Genomic DNA, 9,769 nt, shown 5'->3' with positions numbered 1-9,769 from the left:
ATCATCTTTCATTTTTCTCTTAAAAATCCATTTAGAACCCAAAGGTTTATTTCCAGGAGGAAGATCAACCAATTCTCATGTATGGTTGTTCAATATGGATTCTATTTCACTATTGACTGCCTCTTTCCAGAACAATGATTCCGAAGAAGACATAGCTTCTTTAAATGTTCGAGGCTCATTTTCCAATAAGAAAGTCACAAAATCTGGTCCAAACGAAGTAGACGTTCTTTGACGTTTACTACGTCTTGGATCCCCCTGATTAAATGTACTTTCTTTTGTTTCTTCCCGAGGTCGTTTAGATACTTCACCAATCGACTCGCATTCCTTTTTATACGGATATATATTTTCAAAGAACTCAGCATTATCTGATTCTATAACCGTATTATTATGAATGTCGGGATTTTCTGATTTATGAACCAGAAATCGATATGCTTTACTATTAGTTGCATATCCTATGAAAACACAATCAACTGTTTTCGGTCCTATTTTTACCCTTTTGGGTTTAGGAACTTGCACCTTTGCCAAACACCCCCACACTTTAAAATAATTCAAGTTGGGCTTCCTTCCTTTCCATTTTTCATATGGAATGGATTGTGTTTTACTATGGGGTACTCGATTTAGTATTCGGCTGGCCGTAAGAACGACTTCCCCCACAAGTTCTGTGGCAAACCAGAACTTATCAACAATGCGTTCATCATCTCCTTTAATGAACGATTCTTTCTTTCCGCAATCCCATTGGATTGGGGCGTGTAAGGGGCTGTTGTTTGATGAATAATTCCATATTCTAAACATATTTGTTCAAAAGGAGATTCATATTCACCACCCCTATCACTTCTTATCATTTTGATTTTCTTGTTAAGTTGCGTTTCAACTTCATTTTTGTATTGCTTGAATGCGTCTATTGCTTCATCTTTACTATTAAGTAAGTAAACATAGCAATATCGAGTACTATCGTCAATAAAAGTTATGAAATACTTCTTTCCACCGCGAGATGGTATTGACTTCATGTCACAAATATCTGTGTGAATTAAGTCTAAAGGATTTGAATTCCTTTCAACCGACTTATAAGGATGTTTAACATACTTAGATTCCACACATATTTGACATTTTGATTTTTCGCATTCAAACTTAGGCAATACTTCTAAGTTTATCATTTTTCGCAAGGTTTTATAATTGACATGACCTAAACGTACATGCCATAAATCATTTGACTCAAGTAAGTAAGAAGAAGCTGAAGTTTTATTATTAGTTTCAACAACTATTACATTCAGCTTGAAAAGGCCCTCAGTAAGGTAACCTTTTCCTACAAACATTTCATTCTTACTAATCACTACCTTGTCAGATACAAAAACGCACTTGAAACCGTGCTTTACAAGAAGTCCAGTAGAGACTAAGTTCTTCCTAATCTCGGGAACATGAAGGACGTTGTTCAAAGTCATGACCTTGCCAGAAGTCATCTTGAGAAATATCTTACCGTATCCTTCAATTTTTGCTGTAGCAGCATTTCCCATAGAGAGCGTCTCTTCGGGTCCAGCAGAAGCATATGTAGAAAATGCTTCCCTCACAGCACAAACATGGCGAGTGGCTCCAGAATCAATCCACCACTCCTTTGGGTTTCCTACCAGGTTGCATTCAGAAAGCATGGCGCACAAGTCATCAACATCATCATGCTTTTCTACCATGTTTGCTTGACCCCTTTGCTTGTCTTTCTTCCGAGCACGACACTCCGTAGATTTGTGTCCGGTTTTCCCACAGTTGTAGCAGTTTCCACTGAACCGCTTCTTGCTTGGGTTGTATTTCGGACCAGAAACCTTCTTTCTCTTTTTGTTATCTTCAACAATATTTGCTCCCATTATTGTTGAATTTCCACGGCCTCTTCTCTCAGCAGTTTTGTTGTCCTCTTCGATTCTCAATCGAACAATGAGATCTTCAAGGGACATCTCTTTTCATTTGTGTTTCAAATAATTTTTGAAGTCCTTCCACAATGGAGGCAACTTCTCAATTATTGCTGCTACTTGGAATGCTTCATTGATGACAAGACCTTCAATGAAAATTCTGTTAGTAAAATTACTGAAAAATTTACTTTAAAGATCAGTATTTATTTGAAACATACCTTCAGCAAGTAGATCATGAATAATCACTTGCAATTCCTGGACTTGGGTAATAACAGACTTGCTATCTACCATTTTGTAGTCCAAAAATTTTGCGGCGACGAATTTCTTCATCCCGGCATCTTCAGTTTTGTACTTCTTTTCAAGTGCATTCCACAATTCTTTTGACGTCTCCACGCCACTGTATACATTATACAGATTATCCTCCAGTCCGCTAAGAATATAATTCCTGCACAAGAAGTCAGAATGCTTCCACGCCTCAATCACGAGAAAGCTATCATTCTCTGGAGTTTCATCTGGAAGATCAGGAACATCTTCCTTGATGAACTTCTGTAGACATAACGTAGTCAAGTAGAAGAACATCTTTTGCTGCCAGCGCTTGAAATCCATCCCGGAAAATTTTTCCGGGTTTCTCTGCCGGTGCCAACGCCGGAGTTCGACTTGTCGATGCGTTGGCAGTCATCATCGGAACAGCTTGATTTCCGTCATTCGCCATTTTTACTGTAAAAATGACACAATCAAACGTTTAATAAACGTTTAAAACTGGAGTGAAAAATCACGTAGATTTTAATCTCCAACAAAATGCCACGAAGGCTTTAAAACTGGAGTAAAAATCACGTAGATTTTAATCTCCAACAAACCGCCACGAAGGCTTTACTCTCCAAACGGGAGTACACAAAAAACCACAAAGGTTATAGTTTCCAGAATAATAAAAGTAACACAAATACAGAAATTAAATAATTAAATTCCTTAAGATTGTTGTTCCTCTGTACTTGTAAATAATGATTATGGAAATTAGAACTTTAGCTTATAAACGTAAATATAAATAAAAAACAGAAATTAATTCGAGCCCACTGAATTCACAGTGTTTCCTTAAGGAATTTAATCTCCTCCTAGTACCCAAGGTTATAGATTATTTCCTCACAGGATAGAACGAATTACACACTGGTGTATCGGTACTTCAAACCCCAGTGTTTCAGCGAACACAGAGTTCGGCAGCAAATCACACTTATGGATGCTTTGTTTGTAGTTAAAAACAATGCAGAATAAGGAGGACAACTCAGAAGTCGAATGGAAATTCTGAGAGGAAGGAATGCAAAGTATAGCCAATGTTGAATTCTTACTGAAGAGAATATCAAATTGCAATTCGTTTTTCCAGTGTATACGCAGTGTATACAGAGTGTATATCCAGTATATGCAGAGTGTATATCCAGTGTATACAGAGTGTATATTAAGTGTATACAGAGTGTTTCAAGTGTTTTTTCCGATGTGTTCTTCTTTCTCTCCAACTTATGCTCTATTTATAGCAGTTATTTGAGAGAAATCCGCCCCTTCCATGGTGCAACAAGCACTAGATCATGGAGAAAGCACTTACATGGTGGTATATACACTTGCTTGGTGGGAGGAGCACTTGCACCATTGTGGGAGGTGCACTAGGCTGCTTATTGCTTAGTGTTGCAACACAATACACAGATTGAAAAACATCCGTTACAAACACGGATTATATCACGTTAATATTCACTATTAACAAATAAATTTGGTCCAAAAAATTAATCAATCGATCGATCATTTGACCAGATCCGAATCCAAATCCCATTTCCCATTCACTCTAATTTTAAGACTATTTCATCTTAAACAAAAACTCAACACCTGTTTGAGTAATGATCACTTGCCATAGGTATTTGGTCTTCGCAATTTCGTACAAAATTGTTACTCGCGGAATATTTTTTCAAGTAAGATGCACGTAATATTTTCATGCGTAATAGCACCAAATTGCGGATTTTACTGAGATAATTTTATTTGCAAGTAGATATTCTAGAACTCAAGATTTTATTTTATTTTTTCATTTTGCCTGAAAATCCATAGAAATTATTTAAGAAAAAAAAATCCCCGAGTGTAAATGAAAGCATCCACTTACTAATACAATGTTCTATACTATTCTTGTATATATAACTTAATGTATAATGTAAGTACTACTATTATGTAGTATCCTCAACCAAATGTTGGATTGAGGTTTTTATCTTGGTATAGACTTGAAAACATTTTTTTCTTTTTTTTCTTTTTGTTGCAAAAATTGAAAAATCAAACATTTTAATCGAAGGCCAAGAATCTTACTACATCAGAAGAAGTTAACTGCAATATGGGGGTTTACTTCTCTGCAATTGGATTAAGAAAGAGTTCAGGAATTGATCAATGGAGTACAACACATGGAGTACAAATTCTTGTACCAATAGAATATACAAAGTACAAATCACTGTTACCAAATTACCAATTGAATGAATTGATCAATGGCAAGTCTAAAACTAGAATAAATTAAGTTTAGAATACAACAGCCGAATATAATTATTTTGACAAGGAAAAAAAAGGTAACATCGAGCCAGCTATAAAGTGGAGAGTAGCTGTCATCTTGTCGACTTTCCGGCGGATCGAATCTCATCAGCAGAATAAAGCAGCCGCCGATTATTAGTTGCAGGGAAAAAAAGAAAAGAATATGACAATAATCAAAGAATCCAATAGGACTACCTGGTCTAAGGCAATAGCCAAGGGCCAAATGGCTTTTACAACAGTACTCAACAATGGCGGATCGGACCTCATAGCAAATGACGGTTCGTGCAATTCCATGGAGTTAAAGTTGGTAGAAAAGCAGTGAAATTAAACCCACTGTGTGAAGTCGCAGAACCAAGGATTTCAAAGAAATTTGGATTCTTCCCTGTAAGAAAATAATATAAAATGACATTGATTACATCATGTTTTTTTGAGAAGATAATTTAAAATATTATAAAATGATATCTAGATATTTTTTATATTGAAGAGATTGCTGAAAGGCTTACCGAATCAGAAGTAATGGATAGATAGCCGTCCGGGGAACTCCAGGCCGGCGTTGACGACGACGTCGATGTTGAAGAACCGGTGCCAGTGGCAGGACTACTCGAACTGCTGCTATTAGTGCCGACGGCGTTGATTCCGGCGAATCCTAAGGGATAAGAAGGTGATCCGTCGGGCTTGAAAAGGCCGTAATTGCGCTCCGACGTTGGACCGGGCTTCAAGTTCTCGTTAAACAAGGCAAAGACGTAAATATTCAAATTGGTGTTAGGTCTCAATGGAGTTCCCTTCTTTTGACTCACGAGTTTGATGAGATTGCAATTGTATTTCCTCGCATTATCCGGCGTGGCTCCGACCTCGTCGCCGTCTCCCTTCGACGGCCAACCAGTCTCCGAGATCTGAACGCACACATTTTTGTAGCCAATTGAAGCTAAAGCAGAGTGAACTGCATCGATCTGAGCGTAAAGCATATTATCGTAGTGGAGATTCGTCACAGGATCGACATTCCCTGGATTAGGCTGAAAGAGCACGTAATCGAGCGGCACTTGCTTCGGATTTGCCTTGTAGGCAAAATAAGGGTAAGCATTAATCTGAAAATACGAGCCAGTTTTACAATGGAAATCCAACACCTGAGTAATACAGTCGACCAAATCCCGGCGAAAAGCTCCGGCGGACGGCGGGTAGGAAGTTTCTAGAATTGCAAGGGAATGCGCGGTGCTAACGCTTACTTGTTTGTCAAGGTGAAGACTAACAAGCGCAGCATAAACGCTTTCCATCGCCGGGAGGAGATTGTTGGAAAGCGAAGTGTCGTTAAACGTGAGAACCTCATTTCCGACGGCGATGCAAGTGATTTTCGTCGCCGGTAAGTAGGCTTGGACGTTGGTTTTGACCCAAGCCTGAGCTTTGGCAGGATCCTTCATATCGGCGAGGTACTCATTGCCGACGCTAACAATGAACTCAACGTTAGTATTTGCAAAGGCTTTGAGTACACGTGGATCTGCGTCGTACAGTTTCAGTCTAGTTGCGCCCATGGACTTAACTAAGGGAACCACTTTCTCCGGCGGAGGAAGGTTATCGGCTATCTGACCGTAGTTTACGCCGATTGAAGTCCCCGTAACAGGGCTCAAAATCACTAAAATTACAACTGCAAAGTATTTGATGGAAAATGCCATGAATCTCCGAATATTTGCTCAGTGATTCAACTAAAAGTTAAAATTTAGAAGAAGAAATGGAAGACATGGATGAGGAAGGAGTGGAGCTGGAAGAGGGAAGTGAAGTGAGTGGAGTAAAGACTAAAGAGTGGGAATTGAGTGGGGGACTGACTTCTGGGGAAGTAACGTAACGGCGTTAATGCAAGTTGACGGATTTAGGTGAGCCATTCATTTCATGAATTAGTAGTGACATTAAACATTAGTCCGTATTCCAGCAGTCATCTGTCCCATCTGTCCTGATTTAATTTTCCTCCCGATGTTGGAAGTTTAAACAAGCGGGTCGGGTTTGATATAGGCTGAGTCTAAAAAGGATAAGGCAAAAAGAATAAATTATTTGATCTGATCATATTTAATATGAAGAGAAAATGGGTTAACCGACAGATATTCATGACTTCTTGAATGTGATTACTTTTGGAACAATTCCTAATCTTCTAAATTTGAGGAACCCTCAATTTGAGTTTTTATAAATGTAAAAGTTAAACTCATTGGTTATTTATTTTTTAAGTGGATAATATAGATTTTATCCATATTTGACTTATTTTTAAAAAACTTATTATCTAATGTGAATAATATGAATGAATAACTGTTTTTTTAATTCGTTTTACCACCAATACCCATGAATATTGTAAATTATTGTGAGATTGAGATGCTTTGATTGGAAGGAAAAATGAAAAGGAGAAAAAAAGAGAGATTCTTTGATTGTGGTGTAGTAGACGAGTTGAAGTGGGTTTTCTCTTTTTCTTTTACAATAACTTAGTATACGTACCCGCACGTTGCGCAGATCATTGCAAATGAAAAAAGTACGGTGAGAGATAATATAAACCGATGTATATTACAGACTAAATTTACAGAGCGCATTCAAACAAATTAAAGCAAAAAACTAATAGATGAACTTTCATATTATACACTCGCATAAAGGTTAAAGATAAAACTTTGTCTCATATTCAAAGAAAAAAATCAACATAGATAATCAGAGCATTCTTATGTTCCCCATAAAGAGTCTGATAATAGGCTATATTTATGTAATTTGGCAATTGTTTATACCCCAGCTTAATTATGTTTCAATGTTATAATATAGTTAAATGATGAAAAATGGGCTCTAATTGTGAATGTCACACGTTGCAGGAGTGAGGAGCTTGTATGAGGCCTTAAAGCTGTGATTGGAGCTACATTGAAGCAAGAAAAAAATCCCTAGGAGCTTAGTACGCGAAAAAACGAGAAAAAGAATAGTTAAAATGAAGGCCTGGACTAGCGCGATCGCGCTAGCCCAGATGGTTGAGGCAGAATGGTAGGGCATTAGTGCGGCCATTAGCGCGACCGTGCTAGCCCAGTTCTGGAATATTAATTTTCAGGGGTAAACTTGGAAGTCTAGGGGAAAATTCACTTAACCTATAGAAGGTCAAGCTCGCCCAAGGAGGGAGGAGGCAGCTTTTGATAGCTTAGTGCAAGAAAAGAAGAGGCAAGGAGGAGGATTCAACATCAAGTTCTTCCTTTCTTCCTTTTGTTTTTATGATTTGTGATGAATTTGATTATTGTTGTGATGAAGACTAGTATGAGTAGCTAAATATTTAGTCTAAGGTTTGATGGAACCTATTGAAGGATGAACTTTTTGATTATGTTAATATAGTTTGCCATTTTATTCTCTATTTGTTCAACTACGTGCTTGTTGTAGTTAATTGACAGGATCCTCAATTAGTTGTGCCTATTTAGTGTGCATAACTCGGAAGAGAATGCATATTTAGGTAATTGTTGAACAACACCAAAAATATATAAGGGATCAATAATTGCGGGTTTAAAGGCGGGATTAGGGATAACAAAGCCTTGGGTGCATTCTAAAGTGAGCGGTAATAAACAAAGCCAGCTAGCATAACTCGGGAGAGTGCGTCTAGTAGATTATCGTTATTACTCGGGAGAGATTTACGGTAGTAATAGTGCTCATGATTGATGGAGATGATTTGGTGATTCTATGTGAAGCATAACCGGAAGGGAGTCCATCAATAGAGGAAATCATAGCCTTAGAACCTTCTATTAATTGATTACAACTCAATTATAGTTAGTTGTCAGTTACTTATTTACATTCATTCGTAATTAGTAGAAATACCCTTAATTGCTATTTACAACGTTTGAGAAGTTGATTCCGTGAAATTTAATAAGTCTATTCATAGGTTAAGTCCTCGTGGGTTCGACTCTGGGCTAAATACTCAGATTATATTTGTAATGTCCGCGTGTCCTTTTTATAAGGCATAGTTGGGCGTGATCAAATTTTGGCGCCGTTGTCGGAGACTTTTAACGGTGTTATCAATTACAATTGAAAGAAGTACAAAAATTCTTAGTGTAGTCAGTTTTCTCTATGCCCAATCTTTACATTGAAATTTTAACGTTTGTTGACTTGGTTGCACAGCTGCATGCCTAGAAACTCATCGAGAACTGGTGAAGTATTTGAAGCATTATCAGATCCAGAGAAAGTTTTCAAGGCCTTGAACCGGGCCAACCAGAAAAACAAATAACAACAAGCAACTGAACACTTCGAAACAGAAATGGGAGATCACGAAGAGGACCCAGCTGTACCAATAGCGCCAGTAGCACCTCTTGTGCCAGAGGCAGCTTTCTATGACTGGGCACAACCCACAACTGAAAATCTGGCCACCTCGATTTTAGTCCCGCAAATACAGGCTGAATCATTCCAAATCATGAATAACATGCTGCACTTGTTGCAAAACAGGGGACTATTTTCGGGGTCACAAGTCGAAGATCCTCAACAGCACTTGAAGAATTTTTTGTCAATCTGCAAAACCCAAAGGCATCCCAACGTAACTCCGGAAGCAATCAAGCTGTTATTGTTTCCATTCTCAGTGACAGGAGCTGCCCAGACCTGGCTAAACTCACTCCCCATAAATTACATAATAACTTGGGAGGAGTTAGTTAAGCAATTCGTGAACAAGTTCCACCCATCCAACAAAACCGTTCAACAAATTGATGAAATTTTGAGTTTTAAACAGAGACCAATGGAGACACTGCATGAAACATGGGAACGATTCAAGGGGATGCTGGTTATATGTCCGCGCCATGGTATTCCAGGTCTGATGTTGGGGTAGCAATTTTACATGGGATTGTCAGATAGCGTGAAGAACATTGTTAATGCTTCAGCTGGCAGAGCATTTTTGAGCAAAACATGGAGAGAAAGCCAGGGTATGCTTGACAAGATGGCACAGAATTTAGGATGGATAACCAGGAATGCACCTATCACTCCAGTGGTGCACTCAGTGCCCTTAGATCCATCCAACTCCATGGCTGAAAATATGGCCACTTTATTGACATAGATGAGCATACTCACCAAAAAGGTGGAAGAGTCAGGGCAGAAGCAGCAGGTACACATTGTAGATACTACCAATGGGGGCTTGTGCACATCGTGTATTAGTCAGCCAATTGGTAACCAGTGGAATGAAAAACATGATCATCATCACTTCCCTGAAGTCATGAACTATATGTCGAATTATGGAGGCCAGAGACTGGGTGGTCAGAATTGGGGCCAACAGAATCAGCAGTACAGGCCAGCCCAACCACAGTTCAACAATGGGAACATGGGAGGTATGAGAACCCCTAACAATATGGCACCTTACCCAA

General features: G+C 38.5%; 1 protein-coding gene, 1 long non-coding RNA gene and 1 other non-coding gene across 3 annotated transcripts; 1 reads left to right on the top strand and 2 right to left on the bottom strand.

The window, feature by feature from the left end:
- Positions 1-4,321: 4,321 nt before the first annotated feature.
- On the bottom strand, positions 4,322-6,417 carry LOC104223116 (glucan endo-1,3-beta-glucosidase 11-like). Its single transcript, XM_009774475.2, has 2 exons — positions 4,943-6,417; positions 4,322-4,821 (listed from the first exon to the last, which is right to left on the bottom strand). The coding sequence occupies exons 1-2, from the start codon at positions 6,104-6,106 to the stop codon at positions 4,738-4,740; spliced, it is 1,248 nt and encodes a 415-aa protein (XP_009772777.1). The 5' UTR covers positions 6,107-6,417; the 3' UTR covers positions 4,322-4,737.
- LOC138880390 (uncharacterized) lies at positions 6,215-7,787 on the top strand. The gene is made up of 2 exons (XR_011403025.1): positions 6,215-6,304; positions 7,271-7,787. It is a non-coding gene; the product is annotated as an uncharacterized lncRNA (long non-coding RNA).
- A 1,324-nt stretch (positions 7,788-9,111) lies between these two features.
- On the bottom strand, positions 9,112-9,218 carry LOC138880555 (small nucleolar RNA R71). The gene has a single exon (XR_011403289.1). It is a non-coding gene; the product is annotated as a small nucleolar RNA R71 (small nucleolar RNA).
- Positions 9,219-9,769: the final 551 nt, after the last annotated feature.

This window comes from Nicotiana sylvestris, chromosome 10 (assembly GCF_000393655.2).
Source record: "Nicotiana sylvestris chromosome 10, ASM39365v2, whole genome shotgun sequence".
NCBI lineage: Eukaryota > Viridiplantae > Streptophyta > Magnoliopsida > Solanales > Solanaceae > Nicotiana > Nicotiana sylvestris.
The sequence above is the reverse complement of the archived record's forward strand: the minus strand, read 5'-3'. Positions and strand labels throughout refer to the sequence as shown.

What these genes read in the sequence shown, in the direction of transcription:
- LOC104223116 (XM_009774475.2), bottom strand. Translation starts at nt 6,106, where the DNA reads ATGGCATTTTCCATCAAATACTTTGCAGTTGTAATTTTAGTGATTTTG. An exon ending in TATCCATTACTTCTGATTCG is followed by an intron (nt 4,822 to 4,942) that starts GTAAGCCTTTCA and finishes ATTTTCTTACAG; the next exon opens with GGAAGAATCCAAATTTCTTT.